The sequence below is a fragment of the Lepidochelys kempii genome, chromosome 2, assembly GCF_965140285.1.
Source record: "Lepidochelys kempii isolate rLepKem1 chromosome 2, rLepKem1.hap1, whole genome shotgun sequence".
Classification (NCBI taxonomy): domain Eukaryota; kingdom Metazoa; phylum Chordata; order Testudines; family Cheloniidae; genus Lepidochelys; species Lepidochelys kempii.
Window position 1 is genome coordinate 155,206,622 of NC_136381.1, and position 28,000 is coordinate 155,234,621.

The window sequence follows — 28,000 nt, forward strand, 5'->3', positions numbered from 1 at the left end:
ACTCATAGAAATTAGTAGGTTTGCTGCTTCAGAAGAGGCAGAGCACACATCAGCCTGTTAAGTTAGCTGAAGAATCACACTTCAGTTTAATACACAGTACTTAGAGGATTTTGTAATAAAACAGAAATAAGTTTGTTAATAAACAACAGAGATTTAAGTGATTCTAAGCAAGAAAAATAGAGATGGGTTTGGTTACAAACAAAACAAAATAAAACACGCTTTGTAGTGATTAAATGTAATCTTTGCCTTAGCAGTTCTTAGTCTCATCGTTATCGGCATTTCCAGCCCTCCAGGCCAGGGTACCCAATATTCACAGAATCAAAAGGTGCTGTTCCCTGTATTCCGTAAGTGATGGATAACTAAATGTTATCCCCTTCTATTATCCAAAATCCATTGTCTCTGCCTTAAGAGCCAGGAAGGCATCCTGGAGTGCAGACTCTGTCCCCCAAGTGTGCACTGCAAGCTACCATTTGTTAGCTTTATTGTTTTGTTTACCTTACATGTAAAGTACTGTCATTGTCCTCTGGTTTACAAAGCTTGATCCAGATAGGTAAATCCATATTCCTTTGTCTAATGCAGGCTGGTTTATCAGCTCTCTCCCCAACATATTTTAGGAACCTATTTCCAGCACGCATACCTAACTCAGTATACACCACCCATATATACTTCATGCAGTGATGTTCTTAACCAGTGTGTCACTAGTTTTCCTAACAGACCTTATTCGATGCACTTTTATAGTACAATAATGCTGTATACAATTCATTGATTCAATTGCTTATTTTTTGGGGTTCAGATCCTGTGTCTGGACCCTGGTTGTCACACTGACTCATCATGTGCTGACTGTAGTGGTTCTTGACTGTGTGGAAAACTCATCTGATGTAAAGTAATTTTTCTCTCTTGGCCCTCTCTTGGGTTGTGTCTCCCAAGGAGTCCAACTATTGTCACTTTGCAATGGAGAAATTTAATTTAGTCAGTGTGCTTGGTGATGGCTTTGGATTTAGACTCAGTTCTTATAGTAGAGACACTTCAGCTCTCCTGTTTCCTCACAGTCCTGAGGATGTTGAATGTTAAGTAGCATTGTATTGGGGCATCTCTCCTAGTTCATGAAGAGTGCTCGGTCTCTGGTTGCTTCACCGCTTTGTTTTCCTAACAATTAAGTACTACGTTCATGCTTTTTCCCCCCTAATATCTCTTCTCCATTTTCATCCATTGATAGGGAGAAAAAGAATTAACAGCTTTATAGAATGCTTCAGTTATAGCTACATTCTTAATAGACATGGTATAAATAGGTGTCTGGATCATTATGATCCTCATAGGTTTGCCAGTGCAACACTTTTAGTCTGAGCTTGTGAAGAAAGTTTAGAAAACACCTCACTCTGCCACCCCATTATCCCAGTTAACAGAAAGGACATACATTTTACCCAAGGATGCAGTTGAATAATAGTTTGAGCAGCCATAGGGATGCTTGGAATTATTGAAATAGTTATGGCTTGGTCTAAATAAAGATTTTTCCCAGGATTAATTGATATGGAGTAGTGATGGTATTCATATGACTGACTGTCTTACAATCTTTCATAAATGCATTTTTGATTTTTTCTCTCTCCTTTGATAAAAACTACCCTATAGATTCTGAAAAAAAAGTTGATAATTTGTACTTTTCAGGGTTTTTTATAAGGAGATATTCTTCTGTGATCTTCTTTTTTTTTGGTAACGCACATCTCATAGAATCCCAGGGTTGGAAGGGACCTCAGAAGATCATCTAGTCCAACCCCCTGCTCAAAGAAGGACTGATCCCCAATTTTTGCCCCAGATCCCACATGGCCCCCTCAGGGATTGAGCTCACAACCCTGGGTTTAGCAGGCCAATGCTCAAACCACTGAGCTATCCATCCCCCCACAAGAGATCTTGGAGTCATCATAGATAGTTCTCTGAAAACATCTGTTTAGCATATAGTGGCAGTCAAAAAAGCTAACAGAATGTTAGGAACCATTACGAAAGGGACTGGTACCAGCAATGTTGGAAGACGGGATACTGGGCTAGATGGACCATTGGTATGACCCAGTATGACCGTTCTTATGTATAACAATAAGATACTGGTGGAATAGTTGAAAACATAAAAAAAAGACCTTAGTTTTACAATGTTAATATATAGTAAATTTAATTTAATAACTCTCTTTACAGGCAGCAATCCAGTCACAGTTGGATGGGGTACGAACTGGTTTAAGCCAACTGCATAATGCATTGAATGACGTAAAGGACATACAGCGATCTTTGATAGATGTCAATAAAGACTGGCGACAGAGTATCAACACCATAGAAAACCTGAAAGATGTTAAGGATGCTGTAGTCCAACATAGTCAGCTGGCAGCTGCTGTAGAAAACCTCAAAAATATCTTCTCAGGTAATTCATCACTAATCTTTGATGTATGATTTGACAATCACAAATTGAAAGAAAGTATATTCAGATGGCATTAAAGACTATCTTATTGTAAAGGGAAGATGTTGAATTTAGTTTCCCTTTCTTAATTAATCATTACACTTAACCAGACCGAATTTGCCTTTGGTTATGTACATATAGCCTCAATAACTTCAGTGGGGTTGCATCGTTTGTTAGGGGGAGTTTATTGGAGGGAGTTTACTTTGCATGAGGTGCAAGAAGATCCCAACTACCGATATTATAGGGAATAGTGAGTACACTGACTATTCATACAGCTTTATGTGTATTTTAAACAAAAATAAATGATGCCTTCTGTTGGCTATATGATTCTATAAATCTGTGATATTGTGGTCTATAATCAAAATAAAGATTATGATTAAAGATGTAGCACAGTCATTTAAACCTAAAAATGATTTGCAGCAATTCTTGAACGTATCTGTGAGCCATTACTTAGGGGGAACCAGACTAGCAAATAGAATTCATTAATTTTCTACTCTTGTTCTACAGTCTCTCTTGATACATTTATGGTTTTGTAACATTTGTTTTTGTATCCTAATAGTGCCATAGTACTAGTTTTTCCTTTTTGTCTTTATTTTTCAGTTCCAGAGATTGTTAGGGAGACTCAGGATTTGACTGAGCAAGGGGAACTTCTGCAAGCCCATAGAAAGCTGATGGACTTAGAGTGTTCTCGTGATGATCTGATGTATGAGCAGTATCGTATGGATAGCAAGAACACCCATGACATGAATCTCATCCATATTTACTTTGGGGATATGCAAAAACTCTCTGAGGAGCTTGCCAAACAACTCTGGATGGTGGTTCAAAGATCTCTAGTTACTGTTCGTCGAGACCCAACCTTGCTTGTCTCAGTTGTCAGGATAATTGAGAGGGAAGAGAAAATAGACAGGCGCATGCTAGACCGGAAAAAACAAACTGGGTTCATTCCTCCTGGCAGACCAAAGAAGTGGAAAGAAAAAATGTTCAATATTTTGGACAGAACTGTAACTACCAGGATTGAAGGCACTCAAGCAGATACTAGAGAATCTGACAAAATGTGGCTTGTGCGCCATCTGGAAATCATACGCAAATATGTCCTTGATGATCTGCTAGTGGCCAAAAATCTAATGGTTCAATGTTTTCCCCCACATTATGACATTTTCAAAAAATTATTGAGCATGTACCACCAGGCTTTGTCCACACGCATGCAGGATCTCGCTTCAGAAGATCTGGAAGCAAATGAGATTGTTAGCCTTTTAACTTGGGTTTTAAATACATATAAAAGGTAAAGGCAACTTATTTATTTTAAACTGTTTTATTAGGGATAGTTTCAAATAAATAAATATTTTACACATATAATTGGATTGTATATGCAGATAAGGGTGCAGATATGTGGTGAAATATTATTATATGCTGATAGACCCATAAGTTCTTTTGTCGAGCTTATATCATGTTTTGTGCAGAATTGTTATACCTAGCTAGGCATCTAGATTTTGGGGATGCGTGGTTTTGTGTCTGTGTGTATACATATTTAAGGAATAGAGAAAGGGACTTCTTTCTAAACAGAAAGCAGTGTAATCTTAATTCAAGGTTACTGTTGCATTTCTTTGTTGCACATTCAAAGTAGCTCTCTGGCTAAACCCTAATGTTTCTTAAATGGCTTTGGTTGTGATCTGTTTGCTATCTCATATTCCTTGTAAATTTTTAGCATTTTAATGCAGTGATGCATTTGCTTGCACCTGTTAATCTGAAAAAATCTTTGTTTGCAGATTTAGCTGAGTATTTTCTAGAGTTCAATGGACTATGTTCACATCCAAGTTTACTGAAAACATTTCCTGTAAACTTCTACATGTATTTGTGACCAAAATTTTGGGCATGGGCAACAGTCCCAGGAAATGTTTGTGGTTACCTACTTTCCACTTCCGCATTCAGCAAGGGTTCTGGCTGTTCGAATTTCAGTTGGTGATTACTGCAGTGTAGAAAAGAATGTGATAACTTTCCACTGAAATTTTCTCCATGGTGGGGAAAATGTGGTGGCTTGAATTTCTGCCCAAAAGTTGTCTCCTATGGTACTGTGAAGTTCTTTTTCTGGTTTTCTTTTATGTGGTATGATTAATGTTAGGACAGCATCAAACACATATTTGTGATTTTAAAAAAAAAAAGTCTTATTCATACAAAGTAATTAGGAACAATAGCTTGAAAGGCAAAACTGTCTTGCCAGTGTGTAGGATTGGGGTTACTGATTCCTTGCTCATTTAGTTTATAAAAAAAAGCCTTCAGGCAAACATTAGGTTTATACATGTTTTGTGGTTCCTGCCTCATGATGTGTAAATACCATTCTTGTTTACTTACTCTTCTCAGTGGCTGGCATTGACTTGAATTGTACACACTTTCTTTATAGCTGGTTGCTTGGTTTTGCTATAATTTTCTTTGGTTAGTTGAGTCTGGTCTAAATCTGTTAGGTATTAAGTAGTATTTGACAATGAATAGGCATGAAACATAATCACACTGCAGAATTTTTTGTGACCAGCTCCAGGATGCATCTTGAGTCTGGAAATCTGTACTTTCAGTCTGCCTTACAAACAGACAAAAACAATAAGCAACAAAGAACAAAGGGAAAAAAAGAACGATGAACAGGAGATATTCATACTCTTCCTAACTAGAAAAAGTTTCTAAGTTAATGTCCTGCTTCCTGTCTACTCTAGTAGTTTATTTGAATGTAAAGAAATGCTAAAGAGGGCACCTGTGCGTGCTCTAAGCAACTTGGGTGTAACTTAAAAATAAATGGAACAGATTTCAACATTAGCTGCCAGTGATCATGGTTAGAAATGGAAAATTTTTCTCCACTGAAGATGAATTTAGAGACCTCACAAAGGTCATGTATAGTGCTCATATGAAATTTGGGAGACAAAGGAATTCTAAAATAGTCAAGTTTTATTTTGCTTTCCCAAAATTTGGCTCAGAAGCTGTCTTTGAATTGAATCTATGTCTAATAGCTGAGTAGAGGAGAAATTAAGTGAGGCTTGGAGTGAATTAAAAGGCTTAAATTGCTTCCTCTCAAATAAATATTTAATTCTGATAGATTATCTGACTTTTACAATGGTCTTTTAAGGAGTTGAGATCCTTGGAGTCCTGGTGCTATTTCCTTATACAGCCAAACAAACTGCTATACAGAAAGTGTCCTAGAAATACTTTACATGACTGCATTAAAGTCATGGCCTAAATCCAAATTTGTATTTTAGCAGACGCTAATAAGCTGCTGACGTTAAAAATGGAGGGAGGAGAGTCAGCCATGAGATCTAGGGGCAATGCCAGACTCTGAAGCCCAGCCACCTTCAGACACAACTGTTAGAAATCTGATTTTACCACCTGAGTGATATCTTTGCCCATGTTACAGTAGAGTTAGTTGGTGATGGCATAAATGGATGGGATTGACTCTCGCCCACCTAAGAGCCTTGTGACTGGTGAGGGTGGGGAAGTATTAACACAGTACCTTCCTCCTAATATTCTGGGTACTGCAAGGGGAAAGAGAAGTCTCTTGTGGAGAGGAAGAATGATCTTTTGGTTAAGGACTAGGACATAGAAGGTGTGGCCTCTATTATTAGCTCTGCTATAGGCTTGCTTTGTTTGACCTTGGGTGAGTCACTTAATTTCTCTGTGCCTCAGTTCTTCATCTGTAAAATGAAGATGATGTGGGTTCCCTGAGGCTAGAAGTATTCAGGAACTGCAATGATAGTGCCACAGAATAACCTAAATAAACAAACTCCCCTCTACCAGTCTGTTTTTGGGTCCACTTCTCCCATGAATAACACCCAGTGAACCGCAGCAAACAGAATGGAATTCAGGAGTCCGAATTGCAGCTGTGAAACTGACAAGTTTTGTGAATTTTACTCCGCTGCTGTTTGGGAAACTGTCACCCTGCCTCAGTGGGTCACAGCTGAGAATATCAGATTCCGGACAAACTGCTGAGAAATGGGGCAGACTCACCCCAAAACTGGTAGTTATTCTTCCATAGGATATACCAAGCCGGTAACAAAAGTAAACTTCTATCTCGCCACACAGGTTAACAAGAAGTCAGAAATGCAGTCTCCTTAGGTATCCCAGCCCTTGTTTCACCATGCATACACTAGACTTTATGGTGAGTGGTTATTTAAAAACAATTTCATCAAAAAAAGGGTTTTTCTAATCCCAAGAAATAGCCACATAGCCAGGTAAATAAATAACTCAGATCTTACCCAATAATCATGCTGTTGCCAATCCTTTAAGTATCTAATATCTAAAGGTTTATTTATAAGAAAAAAGAAATAGGAGAGAGTTCAGATGGTTGTGGAAAACAAATACTGCATTCATTGCAAAGTTCTTGTATCAGGCTTGAAGCAGTGATGGCATAAACTGCTGGCTTGTAAAGTCTCTGGTAACTTCCAAAAGATTGGAAGGCCCTCAGTCCATTGATTGGAATGCGCCTTTTATTATAAGTTCACAGATCAAAGTATGAAAGAGGCAAAATGGAGATGCTTCCAGGGTCTTTTATATCTTCACCCATGTGGAGGGGATGCTCTCAGTCTTAGTTTGTGGAAAATTACAGGCACAAGATGGAGTCTAGGGTATATGAGTTAGTCCCTTGCATAAATGGATGACTCATAGGAGCAGCCATTACCTGTACTGTGGCTAACGTGTCCACAGGAAGGCTAACCAGGCCGGGACAAGCTTCTTCTATGGCCTACTGTGTTCTTTAATCGGGCCATCAACTTGAATAGTTCATTCACAATGTGCTGGCCAGACTGGATGTAAATTACCTTGTGGTGTTACCCCAAGAGCAAATACATTTGAAATACCAGTACATAGTCAATATTCATAACTTTAGATACAGAGACGATACTTGTATACAAACAGGATAATCATATTTGATAGATTGTGACTTTTCCACTGGTACCTTACATGACATAATTTGTAAAATATTTGTTGCAATTGTCTAACAGTGGCAATATTAAGGATCTAAATGATCGTGTTTCAATCATATAGTGTCACAGAAACCTCTGGATGGCAGCAGAGGCACTGGATTAGTGCTTAGATACCAACATGTTAAGCTTCTTAAAAATACCTCAGGCAAACTGCCTGCATGCTCAGGAAGACGTCACGGCATAGATTATATTTGGAATGTTATTTTTGCAACAGTAAGGGCTAGGAACATTTTAAAATTTATTATAGTAGCACCCAGAGATCTCAGTTGGGACTGGATAATGCACACAAGCAGAAAAGAGACAATTCCTGTTCTGAAAGGATGTTTTTCTGCAGAAATTGATGGCCTAAGCACTTGGCATGGAAAATTTCCAATTTATCATTGGTGAGTAGTTTTTTTAGCTGTAGTGTTAAGCTGTATCTACACTGGCAATGTAAATAACGTTTTAAAAAAGTAAACGTTTATCCGTTAGGCTCCACTGCTGCCCCAGCGTGCCTAGGGGCCGAGCTGCTGGCCTCCGGGACCCATGACGGGAGGGGCCAGGACCCATGTGGGAGGAGGGCAGGGATCCTGGGAGCGGAGTCCCGCAGCAGAGTTTAAATGTTAACTGGAATACCTTACCAATAAGACTGATGCTTATCAGTTAACCAGTTAACATTTTACATCCCTAATCTACACTACAAGCACTACAGCACAACAGCTGCAGTGCTTCAGCTACATTGCTGTAGTGTAGACACTTAATACAGTGAAGGAAAGGGTTTTTCTGTCACATTAGTCGATCGCCCCCTTGAGAGGTGGTAGCTAGATTGACGGAAGAATTGACCTAGCATGTCTACACCAGGATTTAGGTCAGCTTAACTATGTCTCTCAGGGGTGTGAATTTTGCACACCCCCAAGTGTCATGGCTTGGCTGGCCTAAGTTTTAGGTGTAAACCAGACCTAAGACATATCTAGGAGCTACTGGAAGTGATAGTGGTGATTTGGTAGTTGGCACTCTTCCCTCTGAGTTGATATTGAGCCAATTCCCTAGAATGGTGCTATGAAGCATTCTGTTTCTTGAAGTGCCATGTTTTTGGATGAAACCTAAAAGTAAAGTCCTGGTCACTAGCCTGTTTCTTAAGAGCAGGGGTAGAATGTATGTATCCTGGCCAATCTCCAACTATAGTAATTACACTTTGCCCATGTAAATTAGTCCCTACAGTTTCAATTGCATAAAGAAGTTTTTCACTTCCCCTCTCTGAACTCTTGCACAGTGTTGCTGTTGCAGAGTGCTGTTGGAGCGGAAATGTTTCACTTCAGAGATGGCTGCAATTCAGTAGTGAGCAAAGTGATCTCCAGAGTTTCAGTATATCACTTCAAATTTGTAAATTATCTTGCTGATATCATGCTCGGTAAAATGGACATTGTTTATGAGGAAAGCTCCTCCTAGCTCAGTGTTGGATATATGTGAACTAGAAGATCAGTGAGGTGGAACTGGAAACGGGGATTGGTGGCTATCTTCAGAAAAGTGAAGTAGAAATAATATAAAATAGATTTTAAGATTATATTAAATATATTTATTACTCTCATTTATGTTTGCATTTTAGGAATTTTTATTTCCTTAATTTTGATTACATAATTTTTTTCATTTACAATTTACAAAACACTGTAAAAAGTTTCTTTCCAGATATTGGAACCATTTCATAATTGTAATAAAACAATTATGAAAGTGTGTGCTTTCCTTGGATATCTCCATTTTGGGGTTTGGAAGATGAAGGGCTGTTGCTACTATCTTATGCTTTGGTTTTAATCACGTACAAATGCACATATTTGTCATCTTGCTTTAATATCTTTATAGTAATATTTTAAATTCAGATGAGTTTAATTTTTGTTTTTGCCCTTGCTAAATTGCATAAACGTTAGGATTGCCCTGCTTTCTTCCTCCTACAAAAAAGGTGACCTCTTCATCATGACTACAGCATATAGTACCACTATTGTACTGAACATTTGAGCTATATTTCTAGTTCTGTAACAATGTGTATACATACTGTCTCCTCTTTTATATTTATTGTATACTTTTAAAGAACTATGGTGTTATTGTATGGCTGCTTAAAAGAAACTAGGGAATGATCGGTATCGATGACTGTGGATATGTTGATCATTATTGACTCCTTCCTTTCTGATGATAGGCTTCTGTACTTAAAGCTCTGATTATGTTTAATTGTTTACACTGACATTCCCCCAAAATTTTAGAATGTATATGTTCTGTGTCTGCAGTGTCTGTGTCAGAAATCCATAGTCAGCACAACAATTTAGTTTTTATGTATAAAATTGAGTGATTGCTCATTAGTAACTTTAAGTTCTAGATAAAAAATAATTTAGAAATGGATATAGGGATAAAATTTCTATATTAAAAATATATCTACGTAAATGAGTTAGTACTTTAAGTATTTTTGGTTAGCCAAATAGTAGTTCTGGTTTTGAGGTTTCTTTGTACTTTCAATTAATTTATTTCCTGGGTTGTTTAAGAATTTTCAGAGACTTGTAAATAATGGAAGCTCACCTGTTGAAGTCGTATCAGAACGGTTTCAAATTTCTATAACTTCTTTTCTTTCTTCATTTGCAATTTATGGCTTTGTTTTATTTTTTCAATTCAGTACAGAGATGATGGGGAATTCCGAACTGGCCCCAGAAGTGGATGTAAATTCTCTAAATCCTTTAATTTCACAAAATGCGGTAGACCAGCTTCTTAGCAAGTACATGTCGACACTTACTGTAAGTAGCAGTAAACTTCTGGACTCCTTCAAATAAAAATAAGACACGTTGTGTTTGTACCTAAATTCTTAAAATGCTGTTTCATCAGAGGAAAAACTTGTGACTTTTTCTTAAACTTTAATTGGGTGTAATGAATTTTGTGAACTTCATATACATGAGCATTTGGCTTTGAACAGTTAATCAAATGATTTCATGGCTACATTTCAATAAAACACAAAGGATTATTTATGCTGTATAGAAGTTATCAGCCATGAGACGTGGCCACTGTGGTGTTTTGTAATTTAACGACTCCTAAATTCACATAAATGGTTAGATTACATATAGAGGGCTGTCAATTAATTGCAGTTAATACATGCAATTAACACAAAACAAATTAATTAGATTTTAAAAAATAAGTGCAATTAATGACAGTTTTAATCACACTGTTAAACAATAATAGAATACAAATTTAAATTGGTATTCTAAATATTTTTGGATGTTTTTCTACATTTTCAAATACATTGATTTCAGTTACAACACAGAATACAAAGTGTAAAGTGCTCACTTTATATTATTATTTTTTATTATAAATATTAGCACTGTGGAAAAAGATGAAGAAAAGAAATAGTATTTTTCAGTTCCCCTCATACAAGTTCATTCAGTCCTACTTCTTGTTCAGCCAATCACTAAGACTAACAAGTTTGTTTAGATTTACGGGAGATAATGCTGCCCACTTCTTATTTACAATATCACCTGAAAGTGAGAACAGCCATTTGCATGGCACTGTTGTAGCTGGTGTTGCAGGTATTAATGTGCCAGATATGCTAAACAGTCACATGCCCCTTCGTGCTTCAGCTTGTAGGCTCTAATGTATTATGGTTTTGAGTGAAGTTATGTTAAAAGAAAAAATCTACATTTGTTGCACTTTTGTGATAAAGAGATTGCACTGCAATTACTTGTATGAGGTGAATGAAAAATACTATTTCTTTTGTTGATCTTTTTTACAGTGCAAATCTTTTGAAACTTGTTAGTGTTAGCTCTTATATATAATGTTCTATTTCTTTTTGAATTTTGGAGATCTCCCATCCAAATACTGGCCAAATTTGATTTAGTTTAGTTGGAATCTTGTGAGATTGTAGTCTGAAGTTGTATTGATCTTTTTGTACATAATCCGTGTGAATCTCAATTTTGTATATGGCACCTCAATACTGCAGTGATTGTTGTAACAGTAGCCATGAGAGTGAGTGAAAACTGATTTTCCTTATTAGTTTAATTATGAAAAGGGATATTTGTCTAAAGGCCATGGTGGGTTTTTTTTCCTATTCTGATCCCAAGTAATTTTGTCTTTGCTTTTTCCTGTTTCTTTTTAATCTAATTTTATTTATTGCAGTCCAACATCATTGGTTGGCTACGAAAAGCACTGGAGACAGATAAAAAAGACTGGATAAAAGAAACTGAGCCAGAAGCAGATCAAGATGGGTACTATCAGACTACACTCCCAGCTATTGTTTTTCAGGTATGAGTTAATTTAAAAAATTTCCCTGCTTGTTTTTTTTTAACACTAGAAAGTCAGGGTTTGTCAATTGTGGAAGAGTACGACTGACTGGCAAACTAGTAGGTTCATGACATCAGTGAGACGAAGAATGTGAAACCTGAATGAAAAGGGAAATTATTCTTATTCAGACAGTTTAAAACTGTTCATTTGGGCGTTTTTTGTTAGCATTTCTATGCTAACACCTGTTTAACTAATAGTCTGTTTATATTAGAGAAATTTGCACTGAAGTAACTACTCATATATCTACTTCTGTTTAAACTCCTAATGTGGATTCTCTACACTGGGGAGGGCAAACTTTTTGGCCTGAGGGCCACATCTGGGAATAGAAATTGTATTGCGGGCCATGAATACTCACAAAATTGGGGTTGGGGTGTGGGAGGGGGTGAGGGCTCTGGTTGGGGGTGCAGGCTCTGGGGTAGGGCCAGAAATGAGGAGTTCAGGGTACAGGAGAGGGCTCCAGGCCGGGGGGGGGAGTAGGGTGTGGGTGGGGTGGGGTAAGGGCTCTAGCTGGGGGGTGCGGATTCTGTGGTGGGGCAGGGGATGAGGCGTTTGGGGTGCAGGAGGTTGTTCTGGGCTGGGACTGAGGGGTCTAGAGGGCAGGAGGGGAATCATGGCTGGGGCAGGGGTTAAGGTGCAGGAAGAGGCTTAGAGGTGCAGGCTCTGGGCGGCGCTTACCTCAAGCAGCTCCTGGAAGCAGTGGCCATGTCTCCACTCCAGTTCCTATGCGGAGACATGGCCGGGCAGCTCTGCGCACTGCCCCGTCCACAGGCACCACCCTTGCAACTCCCATTGGTCGCAGTTCCCGGCCAATGGGAGCTGTCGGGGCGGCACTTGGGGTGGGGGCAGTGTGCAGAGTGGAGCCCCCTGGCTGCCCCTACACGTAGGAGCTGGAGTGGGGCCATGCCGCTGCTTCTGGGAGCTGCGTGGAGTGGCCCCTGACCCTGCTCCCTGGCTGGAGCGCTGGAGCAGGGCAAGCCCCAGACCCCGCTCCCTAGCAGGAGCTCAAGGGCTGGCTTAAAACGGCTGGCGGGCCAGATCCGGCCCACGGGCCATAGTTTGCCCACCCCTGCTCTACACTGATGCAAAACTACCCATGTAACTTACTTCAGGAAGCAACTGGAGTAATCATACTGGTACAGTGCATCAGTATTAGAAGTTTACACCAGGATAGCTACACCAGTGCAAATTTCCTAATGTAGATAGGCCCTAAAACACTTGGGAGGAAAAGCGCTCTCTGAAGGATCCAAAAACCTCACCCTTTAAATGCTACTTCAGTTAAGAGCTCCCACCAATCCACATGTGAATCATCAAAGAAGTCCTTCAGCAAAAATAGGGAAGACAGGTCTTGATGTTCCTAAGATTAAAAAAGTAGAAACAACCTCCCTTTTGTGTGTGTTTGAGCCTTTCAAACATTCTTTATAAATCATAAAAAGTAGTCACAAACCCATTTTTTTTAATTTTGCAGGTTATCTTTAAAAGTAGTTGGCAAATATCTTAAGGGAACAGATGAGTTTCTTTTCCCAGTCTCTCATATGTTCCCCACCTTGTCTCCATGACCTCATCTACACTAAGGTTTTCATCAAATTTATCCACACTTGTACTAGCACCAGTTCTGGTTATGGGTTCTGAACAAGGCTAGATGACAAATAGTTAAAATGCGGGTGACTGATCTACACTAGCACTACAACCATTAACCGCATCGGTGGAGCAGCTCCACTACTAATGGAACAATGAAAGTCTTTCAGAAACTTGCCAGCATAAAGGTAGCCTGTATATCCTCTCAAGTTCTCATTTATTTCCCTTCTCTTTTTCATCTGTATGTCTTCTCCCCATTCCCTTCCCACTCATCCCCCACAATTTTTAGAGCACCTTCAGCTTGTGCCCAGTTGTGAGCATTCTTCTGATACCAAGTTATCTCTTGCATATGCAGGAATAGGTAGAATCATAGAATATTAGGGTTGGAAGAGACCTCAGGAGGTCATCTAGTCCAACCCCCTGTTCAAAGCAGGACCAACACCAACTAAATCATCCCAGCCGGAGCTCTGTCAAGCTGGGCCTTTAAAACCTCTAAGGATGGACATTCCACCACCTCCCTAGGTAACCCATTCCAGTGCTTCACCACCCTCCTAGTGAAATAGTGTTTCCTAATATCCAACCTAGACCTCCCCCACTGCAACTTGAAACCATTGCTTCTTGTTCTGTCATCTGCCACCACTGAGAACAGCCGAGCTCTATCCTCTTTGGAACCCCGCCTTCAGGTAGTTGAAGGCTGCTATCAAATCCCCCATCACTCTTCTGCAGACTAAATAACCTCAGCTCCCTCAGCCTCTCCTTGTAAGTCATGTGCCCCGGCCCCCTAATCATTTTTGTTGCCCTCCGCAAGACTCTATCCAAATTGTCCACATCCCTTCTGTAGTGGGGGGGACCAAAACTGGACGCAATACTCCAGGTATGGCCTTACCAGTGCAGAACAGAGGGGAATAATCACTTCCCTTGATCTGCTGGCAATGCTCCTACTAATATAGCCCAATATGCCGCTGGCCTTCTTAGCAACGAGGGCACACTGCTGACTCGTATCCAGCTTCTCGTCCACTGTAATCCCCAGGTCCTTTTCTGCAGAACTGCTGCTTAGCCAGTCGGTCCCCAGCCTATACCAGTGCAGGACTCTGCACTTGTCCTTGTTGAACCTCATCAGATTTCTTTTGGCCCAATCCTCCAATTTGTCTAGGTCACTCTGGACCCTATCCCTACCCTCCAGCATATCTACCTCTTCCTCCCAGTTTAGTGTCATCTGTGAACTTGCTGAAGGTGCAATTAATCCCATCATCCAGATCATTGATAAAGATGTTGACCAAAACCAGCCCCAGGACCAACCCCTGGGGCACTCCACTTGATACCAGTTGCCAACTAGACATCGAGCCGTTGATCACTACCCGTTGAGCCCGACAATCTAGCCAGCTTTCCATCCATTTTATAGTCCATTCATCCAATCCATACTTTTTTAACTTGCTGGCAAGAATACTGTGGGAAATGGTGCAGGAGCTGACTTAAAGACATTGGTCCACCATGAAGAGCAAATCAGCATTGATTTGGAGATGTGGGGATGCTTCCCCACGTGGAAAATATCTGACTGCCTCTCAGTACCATTTAAAAAAATCAGACGTGGATGCCTGGCAAGAAGTTACCTATTAAATTCGTGGCAATTGCTATTTTGTGGATTAGCCAGGAGAGATTTAATGAAAAAAAAAAAAATGCAGGGGATTTCATCTCCAAATAGCAGTTTACATCTCCAAACAGCATTTTGTAGGGAATCCTGCCATGTTTGTGTCGCTATTCCAGCTATTGGTCTATCTTTATAACTAACCTATTTCTCATTTTAGATGTTTGAGCAGAATCTTCAGGTGGCTGCTCAGATAAGTGAAGATTTGAAAATGAAGGTACTGCTTCTCTGTCTTCAACAAATGAATTCATTCCTGACAAGGTAAAAAAAAAAAAAAGTACTCCTGGAGTCTCTTAATCCTCCCTCTCTCTCTGTCCCATACTCCTACCTTTGCTTCCTTGTACATGCTTCCCTATTCCCTGGTCCCCGTTCTCTTCCAGATATGCTACCTTGTCCTTTTTCCACTGGACATGGTACCTTGCTGCCTTTTTTCCTTCTCCACTCCCCCTGGAAATTTTGTTCTGTTGGTGACTGGCAGCTCCAATCCCACTGGCGGTCAAGTTCTTGAGATCAGCTCCTGACTCTATATCTTCTGCAATACAGCAATGGTTCCGAATAGAGGCAGCTAGGCAGGCACATCCTTCTTGTACTCAGCTGATTTTTAAAGTCTTGCCATGGAAATCCTAGAGACCTGTGGAATCAGGTGGAAACAGAGGAGATCCAATACTATGTGATCAACCAGCTTTCCACAAAACACCTGTAAATGTTCCTCAGGCTATCAGTAGGCATTTGGCTTAGGATTGTGTAGCTTTTCGTGTATTTAATACCTCTTTGGGTTTTCTGCAGGTACAAAGAAGAAGCCCAATTATATAAAGAGGAGCACCTAAAAAATCGTCAGCATCCTCAGTGCTATGTTCAATATATGATTGCAGTAATCAACAACTGTCAGACCTTTAAGTAAGTTTGCACATTTATACGATATTGTAAAAAAATCCATATTTATTTATCTGAATTTATAATGCATATAAGAAACCTAGATTGAAGGCCCCTCTTGAAGAATGCCCTTCCAGCTGTTCCTTCTTTTTTATACCAAGGGGGCTTCAGCTCAAGTATCTCACCTGACAGCAGGGGGAAAAAGGCAGGTCCCAATCCATTTAAGGTGACACCAAAACTGGCCACTGAGCAAAAGCAGCTCAGGCTAATCAAGCTGTCCACCACTCAAAATAAAACCACCAACTAAGACATTGCAGAGTTTTGGAAAGAAAAATAACTTTTTTTTTTTTTTGCCTCTCTGAGCCATGGCATGAGAATTTAAAGAAATCTTTATCAAATCGCTTTAGCCCATGGCTTCTGCCACGGGCACTCTAGCCGTTTTGCCTTATGCTTGATCTGTCATAACTCATCTGTAAACCACTGTGACCTGTGTAGGCAAAGCTGGAGAAAAGGGTCTGTAGAGACCACTGTAATGATTGAGGATAAATTATTATTATAAAATCTTACCAAATGCTTGATAGGTTGATCTGGAAGAGGACCAATATAATCTCTCATGATCTTTTGGTAGTACTGTGGATTCATTACATTTTGAAGACAATCAAATCATATCCCTTGTTCTGACAGGATAAGAGTGCCCCAATCTCAAAATGTAGAAGATAATGGTTCATGAGGAGGACCTAATTTCCAACTTTCTAACCTCCAGTTTTGGCCCAAATATTATATAAAAAGTGTGATCAACCATGTGAATGGAGCCCGTAACCATCTTTAATGGGCCTGTGGTGGTCAGTGCCATGAAAACCTGAGATGATTCTAAGAATTCTTGATGGATTTTTTCAGTCAATGAGCACTATCAGCCTCGTTTCTTCCAAGATTGCTATAGTGAAGAATTTTATTAGATCACACAGGGATTTTGAAATACAAGAGGGAAGTTACAACTTAACTCCAGCCTGGGACTTGCATCAACAATTAAAGATGACTATCCTTTGTTCAGTTCAGTTTTGGGGTAGGAGACCTTCAACTTTTCAGAGTGGATGCAAAAAGAATTATGTTCCCTCTCTATCAATCCCCCTTTTGTTCATGCTGTACTAAATACCAGCCCAGTACCAACTGTTCCCAAATCAGTCCAGCTATAATGAAATTTCGGTAATATACACAGAAGAGGAGCCCTCCTCTTTAATTAAATCATGAAGAGTTGACGTTTTAACGACCAATCTTGCATTTAACAGCATACTTCTAAGACTGGAATCTCTTCTGACATCCCAGCTTCTTGAGAACTGACTCTAGGCCAAAATAATGCAAAAGAGATTGAATATCTAAACGTTGGTGCCAATACCATGTTTTTTCTTGCCTGGTATCCCACCTGCCCATTACTTCAGAGATCAAGGGACTCAAACCCTCACATCCATTCCTTTGGCCCTCCAGACCTCTATATCTGAAGAAAAGTAGTCACACATGCACAGTGGCACCCTAAGGTAGTCATTAAAGGGACATAGCCGGGTGCTGGAATAAAGACCTAGAGGGCAGGCTTCAAAGGCCATTCATCCTCCCAAACCAACACCACCCAATGTGTAATTCATTCATACACATGCACTCACAAACACAATTTAATAACAGTGTACTAGTACGTACATGTCAGACTGGATGCTGAAAAATTTTCTTGTTTATCACAGAGAATCTATAATCAGTTTGAAAAGGAAATATTTGAAAAATGAAATGGAAGAGGGAATGTCAAGCAGCCATGCAAACATGGATGTAATTTTAGACACCATTGCCAAGGAAGGATGCTCTAGCCTGCTAGATGAAGTCTTCATGGATTTAGAGGTTGGAACTTTTTTTCCTCCAAAAAGAGCCTTTTTTATTATGAAATTCAGGAATAAGGACGTTAATTAAGAAGCTATCTTGGCTGCTAGTGAGGTCGTTTTTGTATTGCATAATGGCAATATGTCAACAAACTTACCAGTGCAGGGCAATAATATATGTAGTATGTTGTGTAAAAATTGACTTGCGTACACTTCACACCAATGATTTGAGTAGGCAGTGTGTGTCTAGCATATACTAAGTATATTGTGCTGACGTAACATTTGAGTATCCAAAGTTGTAGGGAAAATAAAGGCTAATATATTGCATTATTTGGGAAATAACTTAAGATCATGTAATGAGAGTGTATCAAGCACATGTTGAAAGGGGAAGAGTTAAGGTTGTGCCTGCAACCTTAACAGTGGCATTTCCTAACTTTTTGGTTCTGAAACATGCAACTTTAACATGGTTTCTTGTATGGCATTTCCCTTGGAACGTGGTGGGTTTTTTAAAGAAAAAAGTGGGGGAGAATAAAAAGGAGTCAACTCCTCTAGGGCTTAGTAGCTCTGCTGCTTTGAAACAAACTAGCAATAGCACTTTTGAATTCCATATTCTGTAAGTGTTTGACCACAAGCCATATCCATGCACCATGGAAGGTTCACAGAAAACTTTTTTCTTATGAACCTTAGGAGCTGGTCAGCTCCAGTTACTTATTTATCAAGAAGTATATGGGAAAAAGGAACAAAATCCTTCCATTCTAGCGATTGTCCTTAGAATTCCCCAGACATGCCCCTTGCCCCGACTTCTTAACTCCTTGTGCAGACACTCACATTGTTCATATGAGATATAAAATTCAATATTTTATAAAGAATATTCTTAGAGAGGGAAATGAGGAATTAAGACTTAAGAGGCAAATAAAGTAAGTGGGGAGAGGTAATGGGGAGACACAGACATTTAGGCCACCAGTTTTGGTGTGGACTTGTGGAGTTCTGGGGGAAGTAGCCAGTCAGAGGAGGAATTTGTGGTAGCCGATCATAGCTCATTCGGGAGAGGACAGATAATATTTCAGTATAAGAACAATAACAACTGTTACGTAAGTACCTTTTATCTTGGGCTAATAAACGTTTTGTTCTTTTCACCTCTGAGTTTATTTAGGACAGGATAAAATTGTTACCTTATCCATAGTAAACACCCTTAAACTGTCAATGAACTAACACAAAGCAAACACTAGAGTCAATAGTTGGCTGCTTACTTTAGTTTTTGTATGCTAATATGACAATACTGTCCTTTTTTTACTACCAGTCAGATCTATTTGTATATGTAGTTACTTATTTCATATGAAAGACTTACAAATGGGTCTACATTTGTGGAATCAACTTTACCTGTTGTTTTGAACTTCATTTTAAGATCTGTTGGAAATGAGGGGATAGGCACCGTTCAGAAATTGTTCTGATTAGTTTTCATTGTTTTTTCAGCCACATCTCAATGAGCTGATGACAAAGAAGTGGCTGACTGGATCCAATGCTGTGGACACCATCTGTGTCACTGTAGAGGATTATTTCAATGATTTTGCAAGAATAAAAAAACCCTATAAAAAGGTATTTTGCCTAACATAATTCTCAGGTAATATGCTCTATCAAGTTGGATTAATTTATTGAACATTTTATTAATTCAGAAAATTCAGAAAAATTCAGAAAAAAATAACATTGCTTATTCGTAAAAAACAAATCTATCACAAAAAAATCCTAATTTTCCCATGTCTACTTTGTTCACTCAGACTCCTATTAACTCTTCCTAAGGAAGATTAAGACTAAAGGATTTAGCCCATAAAGTTCACAGGAGTTTAGAATAGCAGTATTTCACTAGATTGCGATCCTCACGCCTGTTTATATCAATCAATAGTTAGATTGATTTTTGGTCTCAATGCTATCGCTGCACTGCTGCAATACATTCTTGGAATTGCATGTTCTGTAAATTCCAGAACCAATATAAAGCAATCAGCCTACCTGAGGGCATAAACCTCAAGCTAAAAGTAGAATTGTTAGAGGCATAATGTCCCAACTCAGCTCCTTTTTTTTCTGTCTGCCAATGGATCTTTGAACTGCTGCTATACTGTAGATCAAACCTACTTTTTATTTTTTAGTTTTTAATATATTGTGCTTGGGCATTTCCCTTTAATCAGTTTAATTTTAATTCAGTTTTGTGTAGTTAAAATAATTTTTATAAGGTTTTCCTCCCAGCTTTCTAAATTATCAACATAAAATGGCTGAAGCTGACATGGGTTTAGGAAAGTTCGCTGAACATAAAATCTGATGCATTCTCTAACAATTTGGAATGATTGGAATAAGGACCTTTCAAATTACATGTAGCTACACCTCCCTTACTTTTCAGGCTCAAAAGACTAGAAGAGACTGGTCAGAGTCCTTCTGAAAAAGGACTTTTAGCCCTAGTGAAGACAATTTTGGCATCTTCACCTTCCATATTTACAGGTTTGGAGGTCTAACACTTAATCATACAACCACTTCTTAAATTAAAAAAAAAAATCAGAAGAAAAAGACAAGTCATTCCTGGAATTAGTCCTAATCCAGGGATCAGCTTACTTTACAAGGATATTTCTGTGACCTTGAACCAAAAATGTTTAGCACAGAGAAGACCTCTGTCTACGTCAGAGCTTAGCATTGGCTTTTCAACACACAGTCTGTACCACCATCTCATTGTAAGGGATTTGGGCCAACACAGCTTTTGACAACCAGCAGACTCTTACTTTTATCTGCTCCCTCAGCACCACCATCTGCCTTTTCATCACTGAAGACGCAGTGTAGTTTACCTCCTTGTCACCGATAGCCTGGAGGACACTGAGTTTATCAGTGTGTGGGAACCTTTGGTAAATGTTTAGGAGAGAACAAGAAGGGTCTGTATCAAGCTTCCTCTTAAGTCTTTCACAGTCATCATTTATCTACACCATTTCTTGGGAGCTTCTGAGCTCCTAAACAGTCCAGATCCATCACCAAAAGCAATTGTATCTCTAATGCCTCAACCTTACCGGTATCTGGCCCTTCCTTCAGCACAGGAGATCTGATTCTTATCTCTGCTACTCCGATGTAAATTTAGAGCAACTCTGTGCAACTCAGTAGCATTTTACTTTGGATTTACATGTGTGTGTCTAAAACCAGATTTTGACCCAAAGACTCTGCAGCTGTTCATAAAGTTCCCCACCAGCAAAAGCAGCTTTTTGAAACTTACAAGAACCTTTCACTGCTGCTGCAGGCACTTGTGAGGGACAGCTACCTTTGGGCCAGTTGTGAGTGCAGAAGTACATTTTTAAAGCCTGATTATACCTCTCTCCAGAAGTGACAGGTAGTTTTTTAAATTAACTGGTACAACTCTAATATTTTTCTTCCTCAGAAAATGACTGTTGAGGCCCATCGTAGAGTGGTTATGGAGTACATCAAGGCTATCATGTTAAAACGTATATCTTTCAAGAATGCAGAAGAGAGAAAAGAAGGTGCAGAAAGAATGATCAAAGAAGCAGACCAGTTCAGGTTTCTGTTTAAAAAATTAGCAGCTGTAAGTATTTGTACTCTCCAATTTTGCTATTAATCTGACAGTTAACAAAGGATCAGATATGTAAATTTGACTTTTCCTAAAGATGTATAGACATTTAATTCTGGGGTAAAACATTGTATGCAAGATGTTCAAACTTGTTAATTGGTCTGAAGAGACTTTTCTGTTTTCTGTTTTAAGTTTTCTGGGGCATTATTGCATCCTTTCTGGAATTCTGAGTATGAATTTAGGCTGTAATGTTGGACTCCTGAATTCAGTTGTGCAGAAGTTTAATATACAAGATGGCTGCAGTATTATGTGTTATTGGACAATTTCTAGTGGTGAAAAATACAAGCTTTCAAGCTTACACAGAACTCTTCTTCAGGTCTGGGAAAGGTACTCAGAGTGTCACAGCTAAAGACAAGATGGGACAGATGAGTTAACACATGATGCAAGAGACCATTCAACGTGAAGTAGGCAGTTAATACCTATACAGTCATAGGACAAAGAATTAGTGGGTTACAGATTATTGTAATGAGCCATAAATCCAGTGTCTTTATTAAGTCCCTAATTTTTGGTATCTAGCAGTTATGAATTTCAGATCCCAAACTCATCTTTTGGACATTTTTGTGCCAGTTTCCTTTGAGGACGAGGACTGAGAGGTCAGATATGGAGTGATTGTTTTGTGAAAAGTGTTTACGAAAGGGTGATAAGATGTTTCTGTCATTAATCACTTTTCTGAGCCACATTTGAGAGCCTCCTGATTGTCTGGTTTCACTCATGTAGTTGTAATTAGGGCATTTAGTGGATTTATGGCTCATTACAAGTGTAGCCCACTAACCCTACTTTGTCTTGTGATGAGCAGTTAACACCTTGAATGGTCTCTTGCAACATGTTAACTCTTTACATTGTATTTAGCTGTGATACTCTGAGGCCAGGTCTACACTACAGACTATATGAATATAACTACATCCCTCAGCAGTGTGAAAAATCCACACCCCGAGCGATGTAGTTATACCGACCTAAGGAAGACAGCGATATGTTGACAGGAGAGTTCCTCCCATTAACATAGCTACCACCTGTTGGGGAGGTGGATTAACTACACTGACAGAAGAAGCTCTCCCATTGGCATAGTAGCATCTTCACTAAAGTGCTGCGGCGGCGCATCTGCACCGGTGCAGCTGCGCTGCTGTAGCGCTGTACATAAAGACAAACCCTGAGTACCTTTCCCAGACCTGAAGAAGAGCTCTGTGTAAGCTCAAAAACTTGTCTTTCACCAACAGAAGTTGGTCCAATAAAAGATATTCTCTGACCCACCTTGTCTCTAATATCCTGGGACCAACACGGCTTCAACAACACTGCAAACAGAAGCTTGACAGACAATTTCAGGCACTTTGCATGTCAGTGCTGCAAGATGTATTCAGCTATGGAATAATCTTTGAATGCAAGTGGTAAAATACTTAGGACATTTTAAAACAATACTAGACCAAATATTAGAAGTGTACTGTAGGAATCAATCCTGCATCAACACAGAGATGAACTAGATGACCTCTAATAGGCTTTTTCCATCTCTAACTTCTGTAATACACATGGGAGTGACCCTGAACAATTATTTTGAGAGTATCCTGCTGATGACTGAGCTTTGGAAGATGAGAATCCAAGATGCCTAAATAGCATACAGAGTAAAAATTAGCTCCTTGAAAAAAAATGGGGTTCTTGTCAGAGATGAGCCTAGAGGAGCCAACAGAACTGTATTACAGTAGAACCTCAGAGTTACGAACACCTCAGGAATGGAGGTTGTTCGTAACTGAAATGTTCACAACTCTGAACAAAACGTTATGGTTTATCTTTCAAAAGTTTACAACTGAACATTGACTTAATACAGCTTTGAAACTTTACTATGCAAAACAAAAATGCTTTCTCTTTATTTTTTTTTTTTAAAAAAAAAGGAGTACTTGTGGCACCTTAGAGACTAACCAATTTATCTGAGCATAAGCTTTCATGAGCTACAGCTCACTTCATCGGATGCAATCATCGGTTGCATCTGATGAAGTGAGCTGTAGCTCACGAAAGCTTATGCTCAAATAAATTGGTTAGTCTCTAAGGTGCCACAAGTACTCCTTTTCTTTTTGCGAATACAGACTAACACGGCTGTTACTCTGAAACCTTTATTTTTTTAGAAGTTTACATTTAACACAGTACTGTATGTATTTGCTTTGTGTGTGTGAGTGTGTGTGTGTGTCTGCTGCTGCCTGATTGCATAATTCCAGTTCCAAATGAGGTGTGTGATTGACTGGTCAATTTGTAACTCTGGTGTTCTTAAGTCTGAGGTTCTACTGTACTTGAAACTGCAGGCCATTCTCTTCAGAGCCATGAATCACTAATATGTGGTGGTGGTCTGTCCTAAAGCAGACAAAAAAGTGTTAATTCCTGAATATAAGGGGGAAAGAAAAGAACATTGGTCTATGAAAGAGTATCCAGCTGAAACTAAATAAATGTTTAGACACTCAGATAACCAGGTGATGGACATGGTACAGATTAGATTAGGCAAACAATATTGATCAAGAAAAACTAAAGTAGCTTGGTCCAAACATATTGGGAAAATTGGAGACCGAGAATGAGGAAAATATCATCTGTTAAGTGGCCTTTTTTTCCTTCCAATTTTACTAATAATTTGTCTGAAATTTCAGCTGAAGTTCTGAAAATAAATAATGCAGTTAGTGTCTGTAACAAAATATTGAGAGTAAAGGTTAAAGAATTTTGTTGCTTATGTTTTTTGTTGTTCAATTTATAGGGATCTGAAGAGGACACTGAAGGGCTTTGTGACATCATTGTAGCCATTGCAGAAGTTATCAAGCTGACTGATCCTTCATTGCTTTATCTGGAAGTCTCAACTTTAGTTAGTAAATACCCAGACATCAGGTAATACCATTCATACTGTGTCTTAGCTTTGAGTTTTAACAGTATTGACTCTTTAAGATTAGTTCTAGGCTAAAGAGTAGTCCTGTGCGGGCTATGTATATCTTTTTATTGTTTTTTTCTATTGTATGGTTTAATAACCTTCTTGTGAGATCGATACAATAAAATGCTAATATTTTAACACACATATGCTAGAGTGGTGTGGGTGGATATGTACTCTGACATATCAAAGGAAATATTTTGGGAATATAGAATAAATTTATATTACACAGCATTCATCTCATAGTTTCAAAGTGGGAGGAGAGAATTCTTGACAAAGAAACTGAGAAGTTGACCTGTGAGCACAATATTTGAATGTCTGGAAGCCTTGCTAAGCAAAGGTACTGTGGCACTGAGTCAAAAGATAGAAAATTTGTGATATAACACATTTTGTCAAGTGCTTAATTACTTGTACTAAGGTTTGTACTGACATTTCTGGTTTGTACCTTTGTTTGGCAGGGATGACCACATTGCGGCTTTGCTGACAGTAAGAGGAGATGCCAGCAGGGACATGAAACAGACCATCATTGAAACTCTGGACCAAGGTTCAAGCCAACCAAATCCTAACTATGTGCCAATTTTTAAAGAAATTACAGTTCCTACACTAAGTGTGCCAAAACTTCTTAAGTAACTGACAAGCTAGAGTTCATGTGTCATTTTTGGTATGGGATCAACATATTTGAAATATTCAAAGGCAAATTTGGCAATACCACTTTAAAGGACACTTAATATGATGCTGTTACTTATTGGGTATGAGTTTTTAAAAACTTTTGGTGCGGACAGTTGCAATGAAGATTCTGGAAACAACCAGCTGTAGAAATCACTAGCATGGCTGCTTGAAGAATGAAACTTTCTGATGGCCAGAGTGCTGTGTACTGACCACTTACACATTACAGCCATAGGCACCATCAGCAAATATATTTTCTCACAATTACTTAACCTCCTACTTTATGTATTTACTCTGATGTAAAATTGTTTCAGAAAACAATTATGAAATTCACAAATGTTTGTCTAATAAAATGACTGAAATTTCTAGTACATAATTTGGTTCTAAGATGAATAAATGAAAGAATTTGATACTTGAGGTACAATTTTTCATCCATTTGACTTTCACTTTGTGTGTATTAAGCACTGCCAAATGCCAATTAAATAAAATGTTACAGCTTAAACACTGTATTATTTGCACCTGTATAGATTCACTTTCTCATAACTGTGAAGGTTTAAGTAGAGCAATTTACATCATTGTTTTGTTTTGTTATAATCTAGTAGAGAATCACCCTTGGTAGTTTCTGTAGGTCAAATTTACTGCACACACCAGGAACTCATTGCATATTTCCCCCCATGATGCTCTGTGTACCATTCTTCCATTCCCTGTATTTCAGGAATTCCCTTAATTCCCCCACCCTTTCTGGGTACCCATTTCCCCCATAGCTAGGGCTCTGTGTGCGCCTCCATTTCTCCCTCCATCACATGCCAGGGTCCCTCCACCATCCGGAATTGTGTGCCCCCTGTTCTTTCTTCCTCTGATATTACTGTTGCCTATTCTTTCCTTCCTCCTCCCATTGTAAACCCAGCACTGGCTGCAGCCGCTGAAAGAAACAGCAGAGGTTAAAACACAGAACTGCTGGAATCTCAGGCAGCAGTTAAACAGGTAATTAAGGAGGATGCTGACAATCTGGAAAGGCCAGCCTGCCTCCCATGTGGAGTGTCAACGCCACATCAACCAACTGCAAGACCTGCTACAGTTAGCACAGGGGTTAATGAAGGCAATTTATACTAACCCCCTGGCTGCCGTAACTATGGATTGGTGTGAGGAACATCCACCAGAACATTGGTGTGGGAAAAAGCAGCTCCCCTCTGCACCTCCAAGCTGGGAGGAGATGGAAGCTACACAGAAAGGATGCCCGTTGGCTCCTGTGGTGACCACAGTTACCCAATTTGAAAACATTGGGCAACCCCCCCAGGTAAAACAGGAAAGTAAAGCTCTTACACCAGAGCAGGCTAGAGCCATAGGAAAGCACATGAGCCCTTGTAACCAAGATACAGTGCTTAACTGGCTAGCCAAATTATCTGTTACACTACATTTGACTCAAGATGATGTAATATGTATACTAAGGGAATGTATGTCTAATGATGATTTCGCAGCTCTTCCTTATAATGTATAATTGATGCAAATAATGAACCATCTACTATTTATTCATGTGTATTTCGATTGTTTTACCCACATGATAATGTAATGGGCAAGGCATATTCAGAAAAGCAGAGTGTTGATGAAAGGCCAGAAAAATAATTTCTGAGGAAAAAATGGTTATCCGGTTAGCTAGACTAGGGGTGAACCCAGGGCTGGAGTAACCACTAGGCGAACTAGATGGCTGCCTAGGGTGCCAAGATTTGGGGGCGACAAAAAGCAGTGCCCCCAAATTTTTTTTTATACTATTGCTCAGGGGCAAGTACCTGTCAGTCTCCAGCGTTTGGTTCGCGCCAGGGCCAGCAGCCTCTTCGCCTTGAAGTCTCCCCCACTTACCCAGGGGCCATCCTCTCAGCCTCCCTGGCTGCGGCTGCCCGGGAGGACGCGAGCAGGGGGCGCTGCCACAGAGATGCAAGGGGACAGGCTCGGCTGGGGCCCCGCACCTGCCGACCAAGAGCAGCAGGAACTAGGTGCCGCTCGGCAGGTGGCCCGAGCCCAGGGCAGCAGGGGCAGGCAGGGAGCATAGGTGCCCTGGGCTCGGGCGGCCTGGCTCCCCCTGAGTGGTGCCCGGTTCCTGCTGCTCTTGGCGGGCAGGTGTGGGGCCTCACCTGAGCCCGGCCCCTTGTGTCTCCTCCACAGCGGCGCCGGGCGGCAGTGGCTGGGGAGCCTGAAAGGAGGAGTGGCCCCCGGGCAAGTGGGAGAGACTCCGAGGTGAAGAGGCGGCTGGCTCTGGCGTGGCCCAAGCACTGGAGACTGCCCCTGCCCCATCCCGGCACCGCCTGCCGCCCAGCCCAGTGAGTGTTACCTGCCCCACCAGCCTCAGTGCCCTGCCCCATACTGTCAGCCACCACTGTCAGCTCACTGTGACACCAGCACCCCTTGGCAAAGGGCCCCCTGATCTTCATAAACAGCTGTCACCGCAGGCCTGACAAACTCACTGCACCTTACACGTGTCTTACAGGCACTTACCCACAAAGAGGAACGTGGAAGGGATTTACACAAGGCTGCTAACTTGTCAAGAGTGAGAATCATTGTGAGATGGATGCAGGGGTAATACTGAAGGAATAATGTATTTACCTTAAAAGTACGCTTTACAGATTTGGAGTAGAAATTAGTCACCAAGGGATAATGGCCCTTTGGGGCAAGGGGGGTTTGTCACCCTGCCTAATCTGGCTGGTGACGCAATGCAAGGCTCAATTGTTTAGCTTTACGCAATAATAAGACTTTGAATGGGACACCAACAGAGGCAAAGGCAAACAACTGAAATGCCTAAAAGGCAAAAAAAAAAAAAAGTTACGACAGCCCTTAACCGTTCTGACAGGCTGTGTATAATGCTCAGTTCACTAGTTTTCGGAGGTTGTCGGCGTGGGGGGGGCCGCAAGGTGGAAGTTTCGGCTAGGGCGCAAAATACCCTTGCACCGGCCCTGAAACCGAAATGGGATAATCACGTAGGATACAGTTAAGAGACCTTTAGGTGCAGGGATCAGCGCCTCGGATACAGCAGAGGCCAGCCTGGGGCCTGTTTCCAACCGCCAGTGGCCGGCTCGGGCGGGACGAGGGAGTCATCGCACCGCCAGCTTCACCGGGCGGCCCCTCAGCACCCCCCGGCGCGCGCTCTGGAGGGCGCCATTCCCCCGCCCCCTTCGTTCCAGGGGACAGCGGACCCGACCCCCCCCCCC

General features: G+C 40.3%; 1 protein-coding gene and 1 long non-coding RNA gene across 3 annotated transcripts in view; one reads left to right on the forward strand and one right to left on the reverse strand.

Annotated features, from left to right (window-relative positions):
* The window catches only part of EXOC3 (exocyst complex component 3), a 35,860-nt gene extending 10,536 nt beyond the window's left edge, over positions 1 to 25,324 (forward strand). The window contains exons 3-13 of the mRNA XM_073332495.1: positions 2,182 to 2,401; positions 3,038 to 3,719; positions 10,031 to 10,148; positions 11,518 to 11,643; positions 15,063 to 15,163; positions 15,689 to 15,799; positions 17,506 to 17,656; positions 19,108 to 19,230; positions 21,038 to 21,199; positions 23,970 to 24,097; positions 24,593 to 25,324. Coding sequence (XP_073188596.1) covers positions 2,182 to 2,401; positions 3,038 to 3,719; positions 10,031 to 10,148; positions 11,518 to 11,643; positions 15,063 to 15,163; positions 15,689 to 15,799; positions 17,506 to 17,656; positions 19,108 to 19,230; positions 21,038 to 21,199; positions 23,970 to 24,097; positions 24,593 to 24,764 — 2,094 coding nt within the window. The 3' untranslated portion in view covers positions 24,765 to 25,324. The remainder of the gene's footprint in view (positions 1 to 2,181; positions 2,402 to 3,037; positions 3,720 to 10,030; positions 10,149 to 11,517; positions 11,644 to 15,062; positions 15,164 to 15,688; positions 15,800 to 17,505; positions 17,657 to 19,107; positions 19,231 to 21,037; positions 21,200 to 23,969; positions 24,098 to 24,592) is intronic.
* LOC140907173 (uncharacterized) lies at positions 151 to 27,989 on the reverse strand. 2 transcript variants are annotated; one of them, XR_012157403.2, is made up of 6 exons: positions 27,790 to 27,989; positions 20,397 to 20,511; positions 15,047 to 15,533; positions 12,939 to 13,036; positions 9,937 to 10,174; positions 151 to 3,663 (listed from the first exon to the last, which is right to left on the reverse strand). It is a non-coding gene; the product is annotated as an uncharacterized LOC140907173 (long non-coding RNA). The 2 variants fall into 2 exon arrangements; XR_012157404.2 differs by lacking the exon at positions 12,939 to 13,036.
* Between the last annotated feature and the right edge of the window lie 11 nt (positions 27,990 to 28,000).